The 25,792-nt window shown below is 41.9% G+C and overlaps 2 protein-coding genes across 3 annotated transcripts in view; both read right to left on the bottom strand.

The window, feature by feature from the left end:
* Positions 1–563: 563 nt before the first annotated feature.
* On the bottom strand, positions 564–9,670 carry zgc:153115 (uncharacterized protein LOC768186 homolog). 2 transcript variants are annotated; one of them, XM_057857998.1, is made up of 3 exons: positions 8,802–9,670; positions 7,604–7,882; positions 564–1,295 (listed from the first exon to the last, which is right to left on the bottom strand). In XM_057857998.1, the coding sequence occupies exons 1-2, from the start codon at positions 9,304–9,306 to the stop codon at positions 7,641–7,643; spliced, it is 747 nt and encodes a 248-aa protein (XP_057713981.1). In that variant the 5' UTR covers positions 9,307–9,670; the 3' UTR covers positions 564–1,295; positions 7,604–7,640. The 2 variants fall into 2 exon arrangements, with proteins under 2 accessions (XP_057713981.1, XP_057713980.1); XM_057857997.1 differs by lacking the exon at positions 564–1,295 and having other exon boundaries at positions 5,863–7,882; positions 8,802–9,669.
* Positions 9,671–13,795: 4,125 nt separating this feature from the next.
* The window catches only part of LOC130930207 (E3 SUMO-protein ligase ZBED1-like), a 29,239-nt gene continuing 17,242 nt past the window's right edge, over positions 13,796–25,792 (bottom strand). Inside the window, exon 3 of the mRNA XM_057857996.1 lies at positions 13,796–17,527. Within this exon, the coding sequence (XP_057713979.1) occupies positions 16,697–17,527 (831 nt within the window). The 3' untranslated portion in view covers positions 13,796–16,696. The remainder of the gene's footprint in view (positions 17,528–25,792) is intronic.

Here is a 25,792-nt window from a genome sequence, read left to right as displayed (position 1 = left end):
TTATAGAGTTATTTTTGCCATGTTGTCCTGAATAAATGCATTTTTATGATTTCATATTCCATTTAGCACAAGACTTTTATTTGTCATGACCATGCCATTTATTTAGCTATTGGGGAAAAATACTTGGATAAAAAGAATATCCTGTAAAAATATTGGAGTAGAGAGACTGAAACAATGACATTTTGCGGCTCTCTTTGTTGCGTTTTCCTCGTTGTGAATTATTCCCCCACAATGGGATGCACGATAAATCAGATGAAATCGTGACTCCGCTGACGTCATCCACCTGTTGGGGACGCTAGAGCCCTATAATGGTAGGCGTGGCTAACCGGCAGATTAGAAGACTAACTTCTCGTCATCTGCGCTTTGCTAAATTGTTGTATATAGTCGAATCGTCTCAAAAGCTGATCCTGATTCATATAATAATGCTATTAAGACATTTTTTCTCCTGTCGTACGCACTTTAAAGTGACGTCCACATATCGAATTATGTACCCCCCCTCCATTTTGTTTGAAGCATGATAAAAGGTCATTTCAGCACAAAAAAGACAAACACTTGCATGAACTTAGGGTTTTTTTATTTAAAAAAAAAAAAAAAGGAAAAAAGAAAAAGCATTCATTGTAAAGCCAACAATAAAACCCTTTTTAAAAAAAGTTTTTTTGAATGGAGCACTGTTCACCAAAGTAGTTTTGAAAGGAATCAAACCACACAAATGATACGCTTGGTAATAAATTAAAAGAAATAAAACATGCTTGTGTCGAGAAATTGAGCAAACCTGAGAATATAAATATCAAAACAGCTTGTTGCAGCACTTATTTCGTTCCACAGTTCCTCCTAAACTAAAGCTTTTATAAGAGGATTTTCCGGCAATTAAAAGAAAACATACAATGTGCATATCTCAGTTAGTCTGGTGTCAAGAGAAATGAAATATACTGTATATACATTTTTTTCTATCCCTCAATGAGGCAGCCCATAACAAGGAAAAAAAAGGAATAATTCCGTAAAGCGAGTTCGATGAGACGTCAAAAAAAAAAAAAAACATGTCGAATGGATTTTACGGAGGGGAAGAAAAACAAAACGGTGAGGTATGTTCTTATTGCAATATTGTAGCTTGTGAGAGGAAATTGACAGGTAGTTTGTGTGTGTTCAACTGTCCGTGAGTCCAAAGTCACTGCCAGCAGTAACTGATAACATAAAAAAAATGGTGAGCGATGGCTTTAGCTCCATTGACGGTGATAGACGTACGTCCGAAAGGATCCGACGTCCACGCCCGTCCGTGGCAGAGTGAGTTAAAAGCACTAGTGGTCGTGGAATAGAAACAATTTGACATCAGTGGAAACAGAATTGGCTTTTTAAAGCACTTCAACGAAAGCAAGGCAGTCAGATCGCCGAGTTAGGGAAAAAAAAATGAACGTGATGAATTTCATGCTTTAACGGAGTAAATTTTCAATGTAGTTTAGCATTTTTGTTGTTGTTTTAGGTCTGACAACTGTTGGCTGCGGAAGCTCTTTTGGTGCCGTCACAAGCCCAGTCTCATGTTTTTACATGCTAGTCAACATCGTGTTTTGACCTGATCATTATTCAAAACTGTAATTAATGATCAGGCTGAAACATGGCCAAATTCATGTTAACAATGTGATAACTACCATGTCAAAATGTGACAACAATCATGTCAAAACATGATTATTAACATGTAATCACTGGGAAAATGTGGTGTTTTTTCCACCATTGTTTCATGTTTATATAAACGTTTTCACATTTTTACGTGATATGACCACGTTTTTAAATGATAACATAGCTTTAATTGCTAATGCTAACTCAGGGGTATCCAACTCCAGTCTTTGAGAGCCCCTATCCAGCTTGTTTTCCTTGTCTCCAACACACCTGACTCAAATTGTCAGGATCGTCAACCTGCTGATTAGCTGACCATTTGATTCAGGTGTGTTAAAGGAGTGAGAGGTGGAAAACAAGCAGGATAGGGACTCTCCAGGACCGGAGTTGGATACCCCTGAGCTAGCTGCATGCATTTTGTGGAGGAACAACAAATATGAGCTGCCAGACCTTAAAGCGGAAGTTCAGGATTTGTGACATTAGGCTTAATCTTCGAGTTAACAGGGGTTTAGTTAGTTGGTGGAGTTGATTTCAACAAATTCTGTTTCGTTATTTGTTAGTTTCAAGGCTCTGGAGTGGCTAAGCTAGCGCCGGTCAATGGCACCATTATAGCATGCCAATAAAAAAACGATACAGCGCTACGAACAGATCCAACATAGTCAAATAAATTGAAAAAATTTGATCATTGTTTTTAAACAAGCATAAGCCCAAAACAATGTCGCACCAAACTGCCTTAATTCATTTCATTTCGCGCGACTATTTTTTTTTTAGATGCGTAATACGACCTCAATAAAGAGGAGCGCTTCGGTCACTCGTTCTCACGCTGCATTCGAGGAAGGTGGGAAGTCTTATCCCGCTCGGAGTGTACCGCTTGCCATCTTAAAGCATTCCGAGCGAATGTAAACAGCAAAGATGGCTGATTGTTTTTTTATTTTGGCCTTCAAAAGACGTTTTGACCTCTAGGAAACTTCTGATAAGCGATCAAATAGTGGAGGCGTACTAATGATATTTTTCCAGATCAGAGGTTGGAGAAACTGATTTCCCACCTCCCTCGAATGCAGCATCAGTCTGCCGAGTTCACTGACGGCCAGCAACCTGGCCAAATGTGCATTTAGAGGTTGTGGAAACATACAGAAGAAACGTTTCCACAAATTCCCTATGAAGAACGAGGGAAAATATAAACTGCTCACTTGCTGCTGGCTACGACATCAAAAATCAACGGTGAAAAAAAAAACAAAAAACGATGTGATATCGCCCTGGTCCTCTGCAGAACTTTTGGATTACAAATGTTGCTGTTCATACTGCAATGGTAAGTTTGAATAACTATCCTTAAAACATAGCCAACACTACTGATTGCAAGGGTCATCGATGATTTTCATATGTTGTTTTTTATTGGCATGCTAGCATGGTGCCATTGACTCGCGCTAGCTTAGCCACTCCGGAGCCCTGAAACCAACAAATAACTTGCAAATGAAACGGAATTTGTTGAAACCAACTCCACCAACTAACTAAACCCCTACTAACTCGAAGCTTAAGCCTAATGTCAAAAATCCTGAACTTCCCACTTTAAACAACACCATTCCCCCCCTTAAAATGTTATCATCGTAACAAACAATGAGGTACAGCAGAATGGCTATTGTTTTGTTTCGTCCAATGCGAAACCGTCACTTGAAAATGCTATATTACACAAGCTATTTCAACTCGTATAACAACCGATTTGAACTCCTCACATTAAAAGCAAAAACACATCACGTTGTAGCATAGTTTGACAACTCGGCAACAAGAACCAAGTACACCCGTGAGACACGAGTGGCATATTGCATAAGGAGAAGTGTCCAAGTAGCGGACATTGTGTACTGTATTGTCCTTTACAATGATCAAACTGTAAACACGGTGCAAAAGTAGTTTGAACAGATTTTAAGGCTTTCAGAGGTGTCCAGCTCAACATATAGGTCCACGCTAAGGGAAAAACTGAGGTTTGCTTCGTTTTCAACATGCCAGTTAGCCAGCCGCTCCGTGACACGCTACATTTTGGTCGATCCAACTCGTTCGGAATGGACGGCTCGCAAAAAAAAAAGGGGTATATCCGCGTCGTTAGCGACATGGCTAACACTCCAGTAGAAAGCTAGTGTTACTGGTTTGATTCGTAAAGTCAGATATGTTAAGTGAGAGGCTGGGGTTGGGAAATTTCAATCATTTGACATTCTTAGACATCCAGTCCATTTCAAGTATCCGTTTGGACTCTCACTTTAAATGGATTGGACATTTACTACCGAATGCACAAAGCTCATTGGGCGTCTATCGTCGCAGATGGCACTGAAAGCTAATGAACGATATCCCCGACTTTTTGCGAGTCGTGTATATTCACAGGGTTTTTTTCCTTTGCCTCAAAACAAATTCGACATTTTGATGTCAAACTACAAATCTGACACACCAGTAAATAAAGCAAGGATTCAAAAACAAAACAAAGTTGTTTTACAACTTTAGCTTGGTGTAATCTAGCCCCCAGTGGGTCAAACGCCACTGCCCCCTATTGGTCAGGAGGCCAAAAAACAAATGTTCGGAAAGCAGGCATTTCTCCGATATGGGGGCCCTCAACCAAGAGCAATTTTTTTTCTTAACATTTTGTACCCGTTCTTAGTCCCGGACTGTAATTCTACTCAGTAATACCACAGCAGTACCACATAAACGCACAAGTTGCGTTTGTACGACGGAGTATTAGGGCCACACAAAGAATGTTTAATAATATTAAAAAAAGGCCTACCAGATTGAAGTCATATTACCAGATCAAAGATAATGGGAAAAGTCATAATTTTACGCAACTATGTCAATTGTATGGACGCAACGTGGCTAAATGGTAATATTACGGCTTCACGTAACGTATTTTGTAATATGCAGCACAGCTTTTTTTAATATTACGAGACATAGCTCTGTACCTCCTCGGTAAAAATAAACAATATCGTGCAAAAGCTGTTCCAAAATCACCAGTCTCGTCATATTACGATTGAGCTGTGCAGCATACATTTTTTCTTAAAGTACATTGGTCACCAGACTTTGTGGTAAAGTACGTCAAGTCGGCGACCCATCCAGACGGTCATGGACGAAATGATTGGCACCGCTGGAATTTTTCCGGAAAATACAGCATTTCTCACAGAAATGAATGCAATTACAAATGTTTTCAGTATAAATGTGTTTGTTTCCTGAATGTGCATTGGAAAAACTGAAAAAAAGCTGAAGGGAAAAGGCAAAATGTACACAATTTTACTCAGAATGCAAAAAATGGGCTGGACAAAATTGTTGGCACCCTCAACACAGAAAGCAATCGCTTCTTATAACCATCAACAAGTTTCGTGCACCTCTCGGATGGAATTTTGGACCACTGTTCTTTTGCGAACTGTTCCAGATCTCTCAAAATTTGAAGGGTGCCTTGTTGCAACAGCAATTATGAGATCTCTCCATAGTGTTCAATATGATTTAGATCCGGACTCATCGATGGTCACCTCAGAATTCTCCAGCACTTTGTCTCCAACCATTTCTTGGTGCTATTTGAGGTATATTTTGGGTCAGTGTCCTGTTGGAACACCCATGACCTTTGACACAGACCCAGTTTTCTGACACGACACCCTACATTCCGGCCCAAAACATGTTGATAGTCTCCATATTTTATGACTCTTTGCACACTGTCGAGGCACCCAGTGCCAGAGGCAGCAAAACAACCCCAAAACATCATTGGACCTCGGCCATGTTTGACTATAGGCACTGCGTTCTTTTCCTTGTAGTCCTCATTCTTTTTTCTGGCACTGGGCAATGGTCTCCAATCATTTCTTGGTGCTATTTGAGATATTTTTCTGATCAATGTCGTGTTGGAACACCCATGACGGGCCTAAAATATGTTGAGTCTCCATATTTCATGACTCCTTGTATACTGTGAAGCCACCCACCCTGTGCCAGTTAAAAGAATGAAGCCTACAAAGGAAAGAACACAGTGCCTACAGTCCAACATGGTGGAGGTCCAATGATGTTTTGTCGTAGTTTTGCTGCTTCTGTCTTTGAGACCTGGAACAGTTCGCAAAATGAGTGCTCCAAAAATCCATCTGAGAGGTGCACGAAACTTGTTGATGGTTATAAGAAGAAATTGCTTTCTGTTATATCTTCTCACGGATGCTCAACCAAATATTGCGTTGAGGGTGCCAACAATTTTGTCCAGCCCATTTTTTGCATTCTGTGTAAAATTGAGTACATTTTGCCTTTTCTCTTCAGCTTTTTTTGGGTGTTTTTCCAATGCAAATCCTAAAAATAAACACATTCATACTGAAAATATTCATTGTGTTACTGTCTGGGAGAAACAATTTTCTGGAAAAAATCCAGGGGTGCCAATAATTTCGTCCATGACTGTACGTATGACGCAAAGTACTTACTGTAACGTGACGTCAGATCACCACTTTAATCTCACTTTTTTTTTCTTTTCAATTTGGTAACGTTAGCACTTTATTCTCGTCTGCCTCATTTTTGTCTTTCTTTGCGTGGCTCTGACACGCACGGCGTCCTAAGGCTGCCGTGTGAGGAAAACGCTTTCACCTGAAAGGTACTCTGCTTGATGCCTTTTACTTTGAAGCGAGCGAGCGCATCAAGGACAAAAAAAAATAAAAAAATAGAAACATAAAAGCACACACGCTATCAAGCCTATACTCTTCCCCCTAATATAAGGACTACATCACATGTATTACTTCTGCAGCTAGTTGCATTATACGTGGCTTTTCTACATTAGAAGCTTAAAGCTTATATACATTTGCATGGTTATTAGACATAATACCACGGCGTATTATGTGTCAGTGTTTTCGGAAGGGTTGGCGTGCAAACGGCTCTTCTACAGTCGAGCTAAGGCCACATCGTGGCCAAAGTCATGTATGGTTAGATGTGAAAAGACATAACGTTGATGCTTTCAATGCCAATCAAACAAAACAAAAAAAAGGAATGTCTCAGCACTAAAAACATTGGAATCGAAAGAATCTTCTAGTTTCTAATGTCAAAATTAGGGCCGAGCAACGATAACGCATCGCCTTGAATTGCTCTGTCCGGTCGAAATACATCGGCTTTGATAGTAAACGCGTGCTGTTGTCGGATGACTACGCGATTAACCGCAATTCATATTGCGTGATTCCGATGTGTAATCGTTACCCTGCCCTAGTCACAATATATTTGTGCTACTCACAGTAAAGAAATCCTACTGTAGAGTACGTCAACAACATACAAAGGAACCAGAATGTCTGAGATTTGGCTGCTGAATCGTTTGCAGAATGGAGAAAATAAAAATCCCTGCAGATTGAGAAAGTCTTGAGGGTCCATTGGAAATCTGCCTTTTCCATTCCAAATAAAGTTGCTAGCAAAACTCCTTTATTTTGAAATCATTTCTGTCTTAAGTATGTTGTTTTTTTTTTAATTTTTTTAAAACGGAAAATATGGACTCAAGAAATAATGCTAGCAGAGCTAATTAGACGTAGAAAATTGAAATGTTCCGCGCAGCTTGACGTCCTTTAGAATACCAGCTAGTACGATGCGCCCGACTAATCCCGGGAATGGATCAACTCCTTGGGCACCGGTGACGGTGATAGACGTCCAATTGTGTGGTTCTTAAGAACGAAATAAAAACTCTTTCAGTGTTGCATCTTCCTACCCATTTAGTCTTGTGCTCTCAATGGCAGCCAATGAGTTGAAAAATAAAATTTGTTCAAGATGCACCCTCCCGCCAATAGTTCTTTCGCTGCCAACCCTCCCGGCGTCAAACGGATTGGACGTCTACCGCCGTCAACGAGTTAAGTGGAATGGAAAAGCGCACGGAATCTGTAGTTTAAAGTTTTGGAGCAGGTCGACCCTTTTGAAGGAGGTCATGTGACTCCTCAGAACGGGATGCTAGGCGAACGCTGCATGGCCCGCGCAGCCGATGGCGTTGATCTTTTTTGTTTGTTTGTTTCTTTGTGTGTGTCCCTCAACGCACCAAATTGTAGCTGGTTAACCTGAGTCACCGGGGGCATTTAATGCGGGATAGTCAGGCCCGGAGAGGAGACGCCCTTGTTGCGCGCCAACATGGCGGGATGGAAGTCGGGGTGACGGCGGGCGTGCTTGATCAAATGGTCGCTGCGCATGAAGCGCTTGTCGCACAACGGGCACAGGAACCGTTTCTCTCCCGTGTGCGTGCGAGTGTGGCGGGCCAGCTCGTCCGAGCGGGCGAACTTCTTGTCGCACTCGGGCCAGGTGCAAGGAAACGGACGCTCGCCTGAAAAAGACAAGAAAAAACCTTCAACGCGACGGTCGGTTACGTGCTAGCAATTTCATCACGATGCAAAATTTGGGGATATTTGCCCTTATTGAAAAGTGGGACGATTCAATTGAAGGTCCTTTGATCAATTTGAATCAAAGGCGCATGTGAGGATAAGCGGTACAAAGGAATAATGAATAAAAGTATGCATTTCTTTGATTTAAAAAAAAGAAGAAGAAAAAAGATATCGCTAGGCTATTGCCATCAGAGGAAGTGAAACATGATTATTCAACCGTCAGTGGCACTGAATGGGTTAACGAGTGTAAATATATGAGGATTCTGACCCATCCGATTATCTTGAGTTAAGCTAGCGCTAGCCTTAATCTCCCGCGATAAGAGAGCAGGATGCTCGGAGCCATTTTCAAGATCACAAAGACAGGCCACGTTGTTGTTGCGGATGACTTTTGTGGGCGTTCCCCAGCCGTACACTTTTTTTTTTCTTTTCTTTTTTAGCCATTTCCTGTCCTGAATCTCTTTACGCCTGCTCGACGACCCCGAACGCACCATTGCCCCCACCCCACCGAGCGTCCCCAAAAGACCCCGGGCCTATTCAAAACGTGCTCATCGCACCCGAAAAAAAATGGAAGAGTTGAGTGTCGTCCGCCGCCATCACGGCGGCAACGAAAATACGCCGAGCCGAGGTTTCGCCTTACGTTCATTTCATATGCAAATAGTGTCGGGGAAGAGGTTCGTCACCGGTTGGAACGTCCAGCCCAGTTCTTTTGTTAGTTTACTTCTTTGTCGGCGTCGCTAAGGGGGTCGATTTCCCCCTCACCGGTCGGCTTTTGTTCGACAGAGCTACTTTGGTTGACAATGTACACTAAGAACACACGTTAGCGGAAAAGTTGAGGGAAAGAAAGCATGTGACCTTCCGTACCTGTGTGGGTCCGGATGTGTGCCTTCAAGTGGGATGATTTCCCGTAAACTCTGTCGCATCCGACGAAAGTGCAGTGGTGTCTTTTAACCGGGGAGCGGGGGCCGCCGTTGCCGCCCCTCGCCGCTTGCTGTCCGGGCACAGGCGTGGCGGAGGGGGTCATGGTCGGGGTGGTGGGGTCGGACAACGTGGTGTAGCCGCTTTCCCCGCCGCACGACGAGTTGCTGCTCTCCGAATAGGCCGACATGGGCCGGAACTTGCCGTGGAGGTCGGTGAGGATTCCGGCCACCGTCATCATGTTGGCCCCCTCCAGCCACAGGGTCTCCCGCACTTCGCGGTCCTCGCTGGAGCCGCCGCCGTCGTGCTCACCGCCGGGGAGCAGGCCCGCGGCGGCGACGCTCGGCTGGCCCGCGGCCACCACCGGGGTGGGTCTGTGGAGAACCGGACCGCTCGATATGGAAACCAAACACTCGGCGGCGAAGTAGTCGGAGGACGTGGTCAGGGACATTCTTCGTCACGAAGGGGCAAAAGTAGCAAAAAATAGAAGCGAGGAGGAGGACGAACCGGGGGGTCCGGCCGGCGGGCGAGCTCAGGAGGGGCTAACTACTGTAGTCTGCTCCCGACCTCGTTTTCATCAAACTCGACGACGCGGCACTTGCAAACCCCATAAAGAGCTCCCGCTGCCCCGTAATAGTCAAGTACATCAAAGAAAAGCACAAAAAGGGGCTAAAATGATGCTAGTTTCGCTGAGCCGACACGCGCGTAGCCCACTAACTGACGGTTCATTGTGTCTGACTCTGGTCTGGGTGAAGGCAGGCAGGCGAGGCGAGGCGAGGCGAGGCGAGCCGGTGGTAAACCTACGCCCCCTGATCCGGACCGAGGTGCGTTCAGGGACCCTTGGTTTCTAAACTTCCTCGTGTGCAACCGTTGATCGCACATGTATATACACCTAGATGCGTAGGGCGTGCTGCGAGAAAACAGGGACGGTCCGTTATCGCATCTCAGCCATTTTGTGTCAGTGCCATTTGCTTAAAGTTTCTAGACCAAGTACTTAAACATACACCTGAACCTGTCAATTTTCGACTGATTTTTAAACGGATTGGTTTTTAATAAATGCAGGCGATGCTGTGAATGAAGTGCACACTTTAAAATAAGTATACACATTGTTTTCACGGTTCCTTGTAAACCAAACAGTGAAGATTTCTTTGATGTAAGAGTATTTTAAAGGGGGGGGGGCACACTCTCTAGGTTACCTACAAATGAGCCCGTCTGAGTTTACTGTCTTAAAATGGCCGCCGATTACTAGCGCCACCTAGTCCGACTTTCACATCTAGTTTTATGTACACGTGATGTCTGTGGCGTACAAAGCGCGTGCATTTCGGCAAATTCCACACAGCCGAGTGAAATATTCCAAAGCCAAAAATCATTTCGTAGCTAACTGTACCGCTAAAAGCTATTACACAACGGAGGGTCGCCCAAAAACAAGACTTGTGTTGTACTTCTTTTGAGTACAGCTCTTAAAGCCGACGTTTCCTTGAGATTGAACGCATCTTTAACGACAGACTGCTTGACGTCTCATCTTGGGCGTGGACCCGCGGCGGCCTGGCGGGTGCGTCGTGGAAGGTTGGCAGCAGCAGGCAGTTGGAGCTTCGGTTAGGCAAGGATGGGGGAGGGAGGGAGGAGTGAAGGATGAACTTTTTCAGGTTCAAAATGAACCTTTGTCTTATTTTCAGTTTGTGGAGTCCAAAATTAAAACACTAGATGGCTCTGTTCTCATATTATGCGTCAGTGTCAACTTTTAAAGCTTGGACTAATGATAGGCTTGAGCGAGACGTCCATTTTGACTCGGAGCCTGTTCGTTTGCTGCCAAACCTCCCAATTCAAAAGCATTGGACCTCTGCTGCTGTCGATGGCAGCTAGTCATGCTGTGTCCAGTTCAGTGAAATGACGTCCAATCTATTTTAACTGGGAGACCTACCAGAGATGGCCGCCACGCCATCTACACACTTGTCCCCTTTCCTGAGACAATAGCCATCCAATCGTGCGGCGTCCAACCATCCTTCTGCTGCCAATTCAAATGACTTCATCAGTAGTAGAGGTCCAATCCATTTGAAGTGGGAAAGTTTATTCCTTTGCTGCCAGCCCTCCCGACTTCAAATGGATGCTTTCAATTGCACTGAAAGAGTTCAGCAGTGCCCGACCAAGACATGATACCGTGGAATGGAAAAAGTATCTGAAACTTCAGGAATTTCTCACATTTCTGCAGAAAATCACCATCTAATGTAATCTGATCTTTGTCAAAATCACACAGATGAAAAAAACTGTCTGCTTGAACTAAACCACCCAAACATTTATAGGTTTTCATATTTTAATGAGGATAGGATAACATACAATGACGGGGGGGGGGGGGGGGGGGGGTAAGTAAGCGAACCCTCTGCCTAAGGAAACTTAAAGAGCAATTGAAACCATTTTTTACCAAACAACTGAAGTCAGGTGTGTGCCCAATCACTGATGAGTGGTTTCAAGCTGCCCTGCCCACTATAAAACACACACCTGGTAAGAAATGTCTTGATGAGAAGCATTGTCCGATGTGCATCATGGCTCGGTCAAAAGAACTGTCTTAAGACCTGCGATCAAGGATTGTTGATTTGTATAAAGCTGGGAAAGGATACAAAACAATATCTAAAAGTCTGGATGCTTATCAATTGACAGTCAAAAAAGTTGTCTACAAATGGAGAGTTTGACACTGTTGCTTCTCTCCCAAGGAGTGGCCGTCCACCAAAGATGATGCCCAAAGTTCAGTGCAGAATACTCAGTTTAAAAAAAAAAAAAAAAGAACCCTAGAGTGTCTGCTAAAGACACTGGCACACATCAACTATATCTATAGTCTGGATATTCCACAGTCAGAGAAGTTGTCTACAAATGGCGAGTTTGGCACTGTTGCATCTCTCCCAAGGAGTGGCTATCCACCAAAGATGACGCCAAGAGTTCAGCGCAGAATACTCAGGTAAAAAATAACCCTAGTTTGTCTGCTAAAGACTTAAAAAAATCACTGGCACAGTCTGATATCTCTGTGCACACATCAACTATATGTAAAACTATAACCAAAAATGGTGTTCATGGGAGGACTCCACTGCTGTCTAAAAAAAAAAAAAAAAAAAAAAAAAACATTTCTCCTCGTTTAATGTTCGCAAAAAGGCACTTGGACACTCCAAGAAGTTTTGGCTCAATATTATGTGGACTGAGGAAATCAAAGTTGAATTGTTCCGGAGTAACACACATCATGAGCGGAGGAAAAATGGAACAGCTCACCAACATCAACACCCCATCCCCACCATGAAGTGTGGTGGAGGGACCATCATGATTTGGGGCTGTTTTGCTACCTCAGGGCCTGAACAACTTGCAATCATTAATGGAAGAATTCAAAAGTTTTGCAGGAAAACCTGAGGCCGTCCTTCAGACAGTTGAAGCTAAAAAGATGATGGATGCTGCAACAAGACAATAACTCAAAACACATAAGTCAACTTCGGAATGGGTTCAGAAGAACAAAATACACGTTCTGGAGTGGCCAAGTCAAAGTCCAGACTTGAGCCCCATTGAGATGCTGTGGCATGACCTAAAGACAGCGATTCATCCCAGGAACCTGACTGAACTACAGCAGTTTTGTAGAGATGAATGGACCAAGATTAGTCCTAAATGATGTGCCAGACTGATCTGCCGCTACAGGAAGCGTCTGGTTGAAGTTATTGCTGTCAAAGGGGGGCCACAAAATATTAAATGTGATGGTTCACTTATTTACCCCCCCCCCTTCTGTCATTGTTTGCATATTGTCCTCATTATAATATGAAAACCTATAAATGTTGGATGGTTTTAGTTAAAACACTTGTTTTCATCGGTGTGATTTTGACAAAGATCAGATCACATTTGATGGTGATTTTATGCAGAAGTGTGAGAAATTCCAAAAGGTTCAGACACTTTTTCATACCACTGTAGGAGGGCCGACCCAAGCCATTTGGGGGCCCTAAGCAAAATAATGCCAAGCGGCCCATATTTTTGGCCCACCATTTCATCACAGTGTACTGTGAAACCCATACATGCAATCAAACCCATACGTCCATATTTTGTATATTAAATCAGATTTTGTTGCACTGCATACTTCAAACTTCTCACCCCAAATGATTGTCAGTACTTACAGTAGATAGCGCCAAAGCTTTTTCTAAAAGAGGAAAAGAAAGAAGGAAAAACTTATTTTTTAAGCTTGAAATTAAGTATAAAAACTCACAAAACTCAACTAAAGCAAACTATAGGAAACCAAATCAAATATAAATTAAACAATTGCCAGATTGGGGACCCCCTAGTTGTCGAATAAATTAAATTAGTTTGTATGTAGTAAGGTCGTCAGCTGGCAGCCATGGCTGCATTTGTACTCTGTGCGGTTTCCCCACTGTAGCCACGGCCACGTCTGCTGCTCTCGTCAGGCTGCGAGGCAGTGTCCATGACCGAGCGCAGTCATGGACACTAGATAGGCCCTTGCAGCCCGACGAGTGTCCATGACTGCGCTCTCCTACACGCGTCTCTCACTCTCCGACAGCCTGATCTGTGGTCAGGTCAGTAAATGGAGCTCACATCTCAGTTGCGCCTATGAGCTAACACGTGACTTATCCTACTTTGGCTTGGCCTAGCTAGCGTCACTAGCAGCAACATCCGTGCAGCCTGTGGCTCCATTGAGAAGAGCAGCTCTTACAAATGATGAAATGTAAAGTGCAAGACACGCTGTAAAACTAAGGCGCGACTGTGACACTTTGGATTATGAAACGCTTTAGGCAGGAAAAAAATGTAGCTGTGCTTTGTTTTCTGCTACTTCTAATTTTTCCGGCCTCGTAAACATAGCCACAGCGATAAATGCGGTTAGCACTCCCGGCGATATTGCCGTGATTGCGATATTGCCCTAGCAGGTTAATTTTCTAGAAAGTCAAGTCAGTCTCCAGTTGTATTTAATGTCGCATAAGATTATCTATTGTTAATGAGCTCATGAAATAAACGCAAGCAGTTAAGTTTTTTTTTTTTTTTTTTACCTTTTCCCTAGAAACAAAAAGTCAGAAATGTCAAATATTATTTAATTTGTTTGCACGCTCGTGGTTTCTGTCAGCAGTAAACACTTTAGAGACACTCTACAAACTAAAGTTAGCTTTGTGCTTTAGCCCCTTAACATCTGCAGATTTGTCATTGTTAATTTAAGTACCCTTTTGAAAACTTTTTGTCCTCCCTATTTGTTGGATTTTTTTACTTTAGTGCCTGTTTTGGTTGCATTTTTAGGACTTTTTCAAGCATTTGTTTTTTGACACTTTATTTTGAGTTTTTTTTTTTTTTTTTTTTTGTGATTTCTTGTCACTCTAATTCTTTGACATGTTTTGTTACTCGATTTGGTTGTTGTACTTTATTCATTTGTTCATTTCTGTTTTGCTTTTCATACTTTTAGAAGCCGTATTCAAGAAAGTTGATTAGTTCATAGTCGAGAGTATGAGTTTTATTGTCTTTAAACTTTATAAAATTAGTATTTAATGTTATCGCAAACTGTCAGGACTCGTGTAAGTCATCCTCATAGCAATATTTAATGGATTTAAAAGTCAAAATTGAAAAGGCGCAAATTAAATAGAAATCACAATGTGTCTCCGATAAATCACAATTAGGTTTCTTTCAAAAAATCATGCAGTCCTACCTGTGAGTGAACAAATATCGGATTACATTCTGCAGTTCGTTTCCTTTTCATTCGACAATGTTTTCCCTGAATAATTATACAACAGTTATTTTATTTTTGCTTAAGCCCTTTTTGTGTTTGTTTCAGATCAATGGATAGCTTTGTCACTACACCGTTAACAGTGGCAGCTGGCAGATGTGGGAGAAAGATTTAAAGGTATGAAAACATTTTCATCTTTTTTGAGTAGCTTCCAGTGGTATGTTATGACTAATATGGCACATTTTATAGTCTTTCAGTACTCTTTTCACATTTAATAAATGTTGGGAGATTGTGCTTCTTACTATTGCTTCCATATAATTTTGCTTTCTGCTGAACTGTTGTAATGTAATGTCTTTGTCTTCTGTTTTGTTTTTCAGAGGAGGGGATTGATGAGGAAACAATTAAGCAGTTGATTCCAAGAGCAGGCCCTAGACTCCAGTTTCTCAAGAAATTTGGAGAACTTGTACGTATTTAAGTGACTAGTTGGAGGTTTCTCTTCTTTTTGTTTTTGCTTATTTTGAATATATTTTTAAAAAGATGACATTCAAATGCTTTAAGTGCAAAAAGCAAATTTCAGGGGGCATCAAGGGTCTTTTTTATTCATTTGTGTGGGGTACACCATGTACACTCAGCATCAACCCACTTCCAGTGTTGTGAAAGCGGTTGTGGTCGGACATTTTCTTATCTAAGGTCTTTTAGACGACACTTAGGGGGAAAAAAAAAAAACATGTTCTTCAAAATACGCTTGATGACCCATTAGAAGGTCCAGCCCCACCTAGCCACAATGTTCAAATGATGAAATTGAGCCAGCCCTGGAAGATGGTGTCATTTTAAGAACTTTTTTTTTTATGTTTTTGAGGTTTTGTCACACTTGTTTGATCTCTGAAGATGATTCTGTCATTCTCAAATTACTTGTTTTTCTTGGCTGCTTTATTCACAATTTCCTTATCATATTAATCTATTTTTGTGCTATTTAGGGGCTTATTCAAGGTTTTTAGATTTGTGTAAAGCAGCAAAAATGAGTCAAGAACAACAACCAAACTGAAACACCAAAACACATCAAAAGAGTGACATAAAATCACCAAAACATTCCCAAAATGCAAAAGGAAATAACCAAAATTCACTAAAAAGTGCAAGAAAAGTGACAAAAATACCAAAGCATCGTTAAAAAAAATGCAAATAAAATGTGACAAAAACCAACAAAGAAATGAGAACATGATAACATGAAGTTGAAAAGACAATGGTGTTTTTGAGGATTGAGAGGAAGGCGGGGGTTAAAGGGTCAAGCTTAAATCTCGCATGGTCAGTCCTATAAATGTGTTGGTCCTAAACTTCAATCATGATTTTTTTCCCTATGTTTGTCTGTTTTGCACAGTATTTTGCCAAGTTTGCCTTGACTTTTTTAATGTGTGATTCCCTCATTTGCACTCAATGTTTTACAAATAAATATCAAGGCAGAGTATTATAAAGATTGCTGTACTAGTATTTATTTGTACCTCCTATCCATTATCAAATCACTTGGATTGTTATAGCTCGTGGTTGTACATTTTGATTAATTTGACCAAGCATTTGTATGGATTACTGAACTTGTTTAAAACAACCCAACATTTTAATTCATTTTGCCCCACATTTACAACTGATTTGACTCAACATTTGGTAAAGTTGATAAACAATACAGGTAGTTAAAACAACCCACAGTAACAATTAATTAAACCCAACATTAAGTACAACTAATAAACTATATATATAGTTAAAACCCAAAATTGTAATTAATTTGACTCAGTTTTTGGGTACAATATATAACACATACATGAAGTTGAATTTACCTTGGTTTGTAGTTAATTTGACCCTGAATTTGAGTAATTTTTTTTAACTCATCTGTTGGGTTATAGTGATGAAACCCATCTTGCTGGGTCAAATTGACTACTGCTGGGTTGGTGCAATATTTAACCAGCAGTTGGGTTATTTTATAACCCAAATTGGGTTATAGAGCATCGGCCGATAACACACTAGTTGTTTTAGATCTGACGCTGGTTTTCTCTTTTCACCATTTATTTACATAAGTTTTACATACAAAAGAGATAAAATAGAACCCACATATCCTGTGAACATGCACTATTTAAAATATGAGTCCAAGTGAAAAGAATCAGAAAAAGAAACTTTAGTTGAATGCTTTCCTCAGGTTTGCCGATAGGAAGACCATCTGATCGATTCTTTGGGGCTTGCCGCAACATCCCGTCCAGGTCCCGGCGTCGCCGCCGGCGCCGAAGATCTGCTCGGACGGGAAGCTGGTGGCGGGGACGCACAGGTATTTTTTGGCCAGCTTGGCCACCCACGGGAAGTTGAGCTCGTGCTGCCTCCACCACTCCAGAGGATCTTTCTCCGGATCCAGCTCCGCCGTCCGCAGGTACGTGTTGAGCTCCAGTTCCACCGACGCTCTGCTCGGTTTCGACCCGCCTCCGCCGGGGCCGCTGGCGGGCGACGCCGCTTTCTTGAAGTAGCTGGACAAGCTCCTCTTGGCTTTCTTGGCCGCCGGAAGGTCCGACTCGTCGGAGGGCGCCGCCGCGGCAAAGACCTCCGGCGCCGGCGGTCGGACCCCGGCCATCAGGAGCTCCATTTCCGCGGCGGCTCTCGACTTGATCCACTCGATTCGCTCTTCTTTGATGTAGGCGGTTTTGAACCGGGGATCCAGGAGGGTCGCCGTGTCCAGCAACCTTTCCGTGGCGTCGTCGGCGTATTCGTCGCAGAGGTAGCGGAGGATTCCCTCTTTGACGCTTCTGGTGAGCGCCGAGTCGTCGTGGTGAGGCTTGAGGATTTGGTTCTTGAAGAGGTGAAGCACGGGTTTGACGTAGGAAACGCTGACGTACTCCTCGCCGGAAAAGGCGTCGGTGAATTCCTTCAGAGGGCTTAACGCCGTGTTTACCGACTCCAGAATTCTCATATCTTGCCTGGTTGGAGTCAGATGCCTCACTTTTCTGTCTTCCAGGAGGACCTGGAAAAAGGAGTCGAATGTTAGCGACATGGAAGAGGGCTCTTGAGATTGGAAATCGGGCCCCATTGCGTCATTTTCTCAAGATCGAAAACGGGTGAAATAGATGGGCTTTTCAAAATGTAGTTATTTATTCTATTTATTTGTGGTATTTTGGTATCCGGGGGATGTCCCAATCACATATTTTTGCAGCCAAGTCACCCGATTTTAAGGATCTGCCGAAACAGAGTTTACCCCCCCCCCCCAATTTAAACAAAGCTATTCCAACATTATACCCATATCAAAAAGGTTATTAGTACTAGAGGTCGACTGATATATCAGCTGGCCAAAACATCGGGCCGATATACGGGGGGGAGCCGATAACAAAGGATTTTGATCAGGCACCTGTGTGGGCAACTGTGGCTGCTGCTGACTGACAGTAGGACCACTGAAGGACCCCGCAGAAGCCTGAAGGCAGACCTTTAGGCTTGCCTGTTTTGTAAATATTGTAAGTAGTGCTGCAACGATTAATCGATTAACTCGAATGTTCGATTAGAAAAAAAAAAAGATTCCAATTAAATTTTGCTACTTCGAGTATTTGTTTAATTAAAGTGGTGTTGTAATGGTTTATTTTGAAAATGTTTGCATTTTATTGATTTGGGTGGATACACTGCCCTCTAGTCTGCCTCATTTCACATGGCTGAATCCAGCTGCTCCCTGTTAAGACCAACGTAAGTTTTTGTTTGAACTAATGCATTCGTAATTTAGTTTATAGGTATATTAAGCCGTTTTTTTGTGGGAGTATGTGTCTGAACCATTTAAGAGCATTGTTTAAAAAAAAAAAATTTTTTTTTAAAACTTTTTATAGCATTTATGCTAGCAGACTTTAACAATGTAAGTTAGCCAATTGTTCTTTTATCGTGCATAGATCCTTACTTATTAGGGCCCGAGCACTAGACGTGCGAAGGCCCTATTGTAATGCAAAGGATTATTATTATTATTATTAGGGCCCGAGCACTAGACGTGCGAAGGCCCTATTGTTTTGCAAAGGATTATTATTATTATTATTATTATTATTATTATTCTTTTTTCAGGGCAAATGAAAATGGCCAATTTGGAGGCCTGAACATGCACGAAAAGTCACCAAAATTTGCACATACGTGCCGCTTCGCGTAAATTTCGATAATCTTGTGTCGTTTTGAAAAAATGTCAAAAAATGGCTCAGTGGCGCCCCCTTGACCCTTAAAATTTTCAAAAAGGCCTCTCCTCTCAGGTTTTCAACATAGAGCAATGAAATTTGGGGAGTAGATACCTTATGCCTAACTGTTCAAAAAAGCCTCTTGCACCCATATTCCAAATCCAACAGGAAATCGGATATTTTGGATCAAATGTGAAATTTTTATCGGTTCACAGTTTGAGTTTACATTTGGAGGCCTGAACATGCACGAAAACTCACCAAAATTTGCACATACATGCAACTTTGCGTAAATTTTGATAATCTACAAAAAAATTTAACAAAATGGCTCAGTGGCGCCCCCTTGAAATTTTCAAAAAGGCCTTTCCTATTAGGTTTTTTCAACGTAGAACGATGAAATTTGGCGAGTCGATACATTGTGCAAAACTGCTCCAAAAAGTCTCTTGCACCCATATTCCAAACCCAACTGGAAGCCAGAAATTTTGGATCAAATGTGAAATTTTATCGATTTACATTTGAGACCTTGTCGCTGAAGAAAATAGTTGGATCGTCTTCAAAATTGGTCAGACTATTCAGGAGACATATGAGATCTTAAGTTTTCAAAATGGTGAGTTTTCACTCAAGGGTCTGACCTGGGCGTGGTCCCAAAGTCGGCCATTTTTGGGCAAAATACCAAATTCAGAAAATGATTAAAAACTCCGTGATACAACGTTCAATCTTTTTCATTTCTAGCATGTATATGAGATATCCCAGCCTGAACACGACTGCATTGAAATATTACCCATTAGGCCTGGCGCCCCCTAGTGGGAACAGGAAATGGCCTTCTTTACGAGACAGGCTCCTCCTCCAAGGGAAAAAAATCTATTGACCTCAAACCTGTTTCAGGGGAGCCTCAAGACATGTGTTCAGGTCCCTGATGAAAAATATTGAGGTTTCGTTGAAGCGGAGAGGTCCAAACTGGAAGTGAAAATGACCGTCAACAATTTGTCTCGTCAAAACTTTTGAACAGTCATAACTCGGCAGATATGCAACATATCTGCGCCAAACTTTCCGTGTTTGTTGAGAGTCATACCCTGAAGGTTCTTGTAGGGGTCATTTGCATCAACTCTACAGTGCCAACTAGTGGCGACAGAAAGAAGTTTTAAAAAAGGCCTTTCCTATTGGGTTTTTTCAACATAGAGCAAGGAAATTTGGGGAGTAGATACCTTATGCAAAACTGCTCCAAAAAGTCTCTTGCACCCATATTCCAAATCCAACAGGAAATCGGGTATTTTGGGTCGAATGTGAAATTTTCATGGGTTCACAGTAAGAGTTTACATTTGGAGGCTTGAATATGCATAAAAACTCACCAAAATTTGCACATACATGCGGCTTTGGATAACGTTCGATAATCTTGCAACGTTACGAAACAATTTAACAAAATGGCTCAGTGGCGCCCCCTTGAAATTTTCAAAAAGGCCTCTCCATTTAGGTTTTTCTAACATAGAGTGATGAAATTTGGAGAGTCAAAACTTTGTGCAAAACTGCTCCAAAAAGTCTCTTGCACACACATTCCAAATCCTACAGGAAATCGGGTATTTTGGATTGAATGTGAACTTTTTATCGATTTACAGTGTGCACATTTTACACCTTGGCACCTAGGGAATTAGTTTGATCATTCTCAAAATTGGTGAGACTGTTCATGAGGCATATGAAATCTTAAGTTATAAAAATGGTGTGTTTTCATTCACGGGCCTGACCTGGGCGGGGCGCCAAATTCTTCCATTTTTTCGCCAAAACACCGAATTCGGAAAATGACTGATAACTCCCTCATACAACGTTCAATCTATTTTAAATCTGGCATGTGTGTGAGGTATACCAGCCTGAGCAGGACTGGATTGAAAATTTACCATTTGTGCCTGGCGCCTCCTAGTGGGAACAGGAAATGCCCTTTTTTACGGGACACACTCCTCCTCTAAAGGGAAAAAATCAATCTACCTCAAACCTGCATAAGGGAAACCTTAAGACCTGTCTTCAGGTGCCTGATGAAAAATATTGAAGTTTCGTTGAAGCGGAGGGGTCCAAACAGGAAAGTGAAAATGACTGTCAACAATTTTTCTCTCCAAAAACTTTGAACAGTCATAACTCGGCAGATATACAAGATATCTGCGCCAAACTTCCCGTGCTTGTTGAGAGTCATACCCTGAAGGGCCTTGTAGGGGTCATTTGCATCAACCCTACAGCGCCAACTAGTGGCGATATAAAGTCACTCGTTTTTCCAAAACATGTCCAGTTCTTTTCATGTTGGTCATTGTAGTTTCAAGACCTATTAAAATACTTTTTTACGGCCCATGTCCACGTGTCTCTGTCTGTTGCCGTGACGACCCTTTGTTCGCCATTTAAAGGAAATATTTTTTTTCAGAGACTCAGGCAGCTTATAGAGCCACAATAGTTGGCACACTTGGTCGAATTGGCCCAGTTAGAAGATTAATTTAGGTTTTGAATAAGGGTTTGGCTGCACAGCTCAGTAGTGGCTCCTTTTTTGTAGTACTCTCTCCAATAGGGGTTTTTATCTCTTGGGTGTGGGAATGTAAATAGGCGACTTTCGAGCATGTTAGGTTCTAATGAGATGATTAGAGAGGAGGATCTGCCACCACCCTGACCTGCACACAGTCCGAGTTGCGTGACGTCCGAGTTGCGCTAGATTGCGAGGGCCCGTTCAGTCCTGCTTGCAGGCCTAGTTATTAGGGCCCGAGCACTAAGCGTGCGAAGGCCCTATTGTTTTGCAAAGGATTATTATTATTATTATTATTATTATTATTATTCTTTTTTCAGGGCAAATGAAAATGGCCAATTTGGAGGCCTGAACATGCACGAAAAGTCACCAAAATTTGCACAAACGTGCGGCTTTGCGTAAATTTCGATAATCTTGTGTCGTTTTGAAAAAATGTCAAAAAATGGCTCAGTGGCGCCCCCTTGACCCTTAAAATTTTCAAAAAGGCCTCTCCTCTCAGGTTTTCAACGTAGAGCAATGAAATTTGGGGAGTAGATACCTTATGCCTAACTGTTCAAAAAAGCCTCTTGCACCCATATTCCAAATCCAACAGGAAATCGGATATTTTGGATCAAATGTGAAATTTTTATCGGTTCACAGTTTGAGTTTACATTTGGAGGCCTGAACATGCACGAAAACTCACCAAAATTTGCACATACATGCAACTTTGCGTAAATTTTGATAATCTACAAAAAAATTTAACAAAATGGCTCAGTGGCGCCCCCTTGAAATTTTCAAAAAGGCCTTTCCTATTAGGTTTTTTCAACGTAGAACGATGAAATTTGGCAAGTCGATACATTGTGCAAAACTGCTCCAAAAAGTCTCTTGCACCCATATTCCAAACCCAACAGGAAGCCGGAAATTTTGGATCAAATGTGAAATTTTATCGATTTACATTTGAGACCTTGTCGCTGAAGAAAATAGTTGGATAGTCTTCAAAATTGGTCAGACTATTCAGGAGACATATGAGATCTTAAGTTTTCAAAATGGGGAGTTTTCACTCAAGGGTCTGACCTGGGCGTGGTCCCAAAGTCGGCCATTTTTGGGCAAAATACCAAATTCAGAAAATGATTAAAAACTCCGTGATACAACGTTCAATCTTTTTCATTTCTAGCATGTATATGAGATATCCCAGCCTGAACACGACTGCATTGAAATATTACCCATTAGGCCTGGCGCCCCCTAGTGGGAACAGGAAATGGCCTTCTTTACGAGACAGGCTCCTCCTCCAAGGGAAAAAAATCTATTGACCTCAAACCTGTTTCAGGGGAGCCTCAAGACATGTGTTCAGGTCCCTGATGAAAAATATTGAGGTTTCGTTGAAGCGGAGAGGTCCAAACTGGAAGTGAAAATGACCGTCAACAATTTGTCTCGCCAAAAATTTTGAACAGTCATAACTCGGCAGATATGCAACATATCTGCGCCAAACTTTCCGTGTTTGTTGAGAGTCATACCCTGAAGGTTCTTGTAGGGGTCATTTGCATCAACTCTACAGTGCCAACTAGTGGCGACAGAAAGAAGTTTTAAAAAAGGCCTTTCCTATTGGGTTTTTTCAACATAGAGCAAGGAAATTTGGGGAGTAGATACCTTATGCAAAACTGCTCCAAAAAGTCTCTTGCACCCATATTCCAGATCCAACAGGAAATCGGGTATTTTGGATCGAATGTGAAATTTTCATGGGTTCACAGTAAGAGTTTACATTTGGAGGCTTGAATATGCATAAAAACTCACCAAAATTTGCACATACATGCGGCTTTGGATAACGTTCGATAATCTTGCAACGTTACGAAACAATTTAAGAAAATGGCTCAGTGGCGCCCCCTTGAAATTTTCAAAAAGGCCTCTCCATTTAGGTTTTTCTAACATAGAGTGATGAAATTTGGAGAGTCAAAACTTTGTGCAAAACTGCTCCAAAAAGTCTCTTGCACACACATTCCAAATCCTACAGGAAATCGGGTATTTTGGATTGAATGTGAACTTTTTATCGATTTACAGTGTGCACATTTTACACCTTGACACCTAGGGAATTAGTTTGATCATTCTCAAAATTGGCGAGACTGTTCATGAGGCATATGAAATCTTAAGTTATAAAAATGGTGTGTTTTCATTCACGGGCCTGACCTGGGCGGGGCGCCAAATTCTTCCATTTTTTCGCCAAAACACCAAATTCGGAAAATGACTGATAACACCCTCATACAATGTTAAATCTATTTTAAATCTGGCATGTGTGTGAGGTATACCAGCCTGAGCAGGACTGGATTGAACATTTACCATTTGTGCCTGGCGCCTCCTAGTGGAAACAGGAAATGCCCTTTTTTACGGGACACACTCCTCCTCTAAAGGGAAAAAACCAATCTACCTCAAACCTGCATAAGGGAAGCCTTAAGACCTGTCTTCAGGTGCCTGATGAAAAATATTGAAGTTTCGTTGAAGCGGAGGGGTCCAAACAGGAAAGTGAAAATGACTGTCAACAATTTTTCTCTCCAAAAACTTTGAACAATCATAACTCGGCAGATATAGAACATATCTGCGCCAAACTTCCCGTGCTTGTTGAGAGTCATACCCTGAAGGAACTTGTAGGGGTCATTTGCATCAACCCTACAGCGCCAACTAGTGGCGATAGGAAGTCACTCGTTTTTCCAAAACATGTCCAGTTCTTTTCATGTTGGTCATTGTAGTTTCAAGACCTATTAAAATACTTTTTTACGGCCCATGTCCACGTGTCTCTGTCTGTTGCCGTGACGACCCTTTGTTCGCCATTTAAAGGAAATATTTTTTTTCAGAGACTCAGGCAGCTTATAGAGCCACAATATTTGGCACACTTGGTCGAATTGGCCAAGTTAGAAGATTAATTTTGGTTTTGAATAAGGGCTTGGCTGCACAGCTCAGTAGTGGCTCCTTTTTTGTAGTACTCTCTCCAATAGGGGTTTTTATCTCTTGGGTGTGGGAATGTAATTAGGCGACTTTCGAGCATGTTAGGTTCTAATGAGATGATTAGAGAGGAGGATCTGCCACCACCCTGACCTGCACACAGTCCGACTTGCGTGACGTCCGAGTTGCGCTAGATTGCGAGGGCCCGTTCAGTCCTGCTTGCAGGCCTAGTTATTATTATTCTTCTTTTTTCAGGGCAAATGAAAATGGCCAATTTGGAGGCCTGAACATGCACGAAAAGTCACCAAAATTTGCACATACGTGCAGATTCGCGTAAAATTTGATAATCTTGCGTCGTTTTGAAAAAATTTTAAAAAATGGCTCAGTGGCGCCCCCTTGACCCTTAAAATTTTCAAAAAGGCCTCTCCTCTCAGGTTTTCAACGTAGAGCGATGAAATTTGGGGAGTAGATACCTTATGCCTAACTGTTCAAAAAAGCCTCTTGCACCCATATTCCAAATCTGACAGGAAATCGGATATTTTGGATCAAATGTGAAATTTTTTCGGTTCACAGTTGGAGTTTACGTTTGGAGGCCTGAACATGCACGAAAACTCACCAAAATTTGCACATACATGCAACTTTGCGTAAATTTTGATAATCTACAAAAAAATGTAACAAAATCGCTCAGTGGCGCCCCCTTGAAATTTTCAAAAAGGCCTTTCCTATTAGGTTTTTTCAACGTAGAACGATGAAATTTGGTGAGTCGATACATTGCGTAAAACTGCTCCAAAAAGTCTCTTGCACCTATATTCCAAATCCAACAGGAAGTCGGAAATTTTGGATCAAATGTGAAATTTTATCGATTTACATTTGAGACCTTGTCGCTGAAGAAAATAGTTGGATCGTCTTCAAAATTGGTCAGACTATACAGGAGACATATGAGATCTTAAGTTTTCAAAATGGTGAGTTTTCATCCAAGGGTCTGGCCTGGGCGTAGTCCCAAAGTTGGCCATTTTTGGGCAAAACACCAAATTCAGAAAATGATTAAAAACTCCGTGATCCAACGTTCAATCTTTTTCATTTTTACCATGTTTATGAGATATCCCAGCCTGAACATGACTGCATTGAAATATTACCCATTAGGCCTAGCGCCCCTAGTGGAAACAGGAAATGGCCTTCTTTACGAGACAGGCTCCTCCTCCAAGGGAAAAAAATCTATTGACCTCAAACCTGTTTCAGGGGAGCCTCAAGACATGTGTTCAGGTGCCTGATGAAAAATATTGAGGTTTCATTGAAGCGGAGAGGTCCAAACTGGAAGTGAAAATGACCGTCAACAATTTGTCTCGCCAAAAACTTTGAACAGTCATAACTCGGCAGATATGCAACATATCTGCGCCAAACTTTCCGTGTTTGTTGAGAGTCATACCCTGAAGGTTCTTGTAGGGGTCATTTGCATCAACTCTACAGTGCCAACTAGTGGCGACAGAAAGAAGTTTTAAAAAAGGCCTTTCCTACTGGGTTTTTTCAACATAGAGCGAGGAAATTTGGGGAGTAGATACCTTATGCAAAACTGCTCCAAAAAGTCTCTTGCACCCATATTCCAAATCCAACAGGAAATCGGGTATTTTGGATCGAATGTGAAATTTTCATGGGTTCACAGTAAGAGTTTACATTTTGAGGCTTGAATATG

The sequence above is a fragment of the Corythoichthys intestinalis genome, chromosome 14 (genome assembly GCF_030265065.1).
Source record: "Corythoichthys intestinalis isolate RoL2023-P3 chromosome 14, ASM3026506v1, whole genome shotgun sequence".
Lineage (NCBI taxonomy): Eukaryota > Metazoa > Chordata > Actinopteri > Syngnathiformes > Syngnathidae > Corythoichthys > Corythoichthys intestinalis.
Note: the sequence above shows the minus strand (reverse complement) of the source record. Positions and strands in the feature narration are given on the sequence as shown.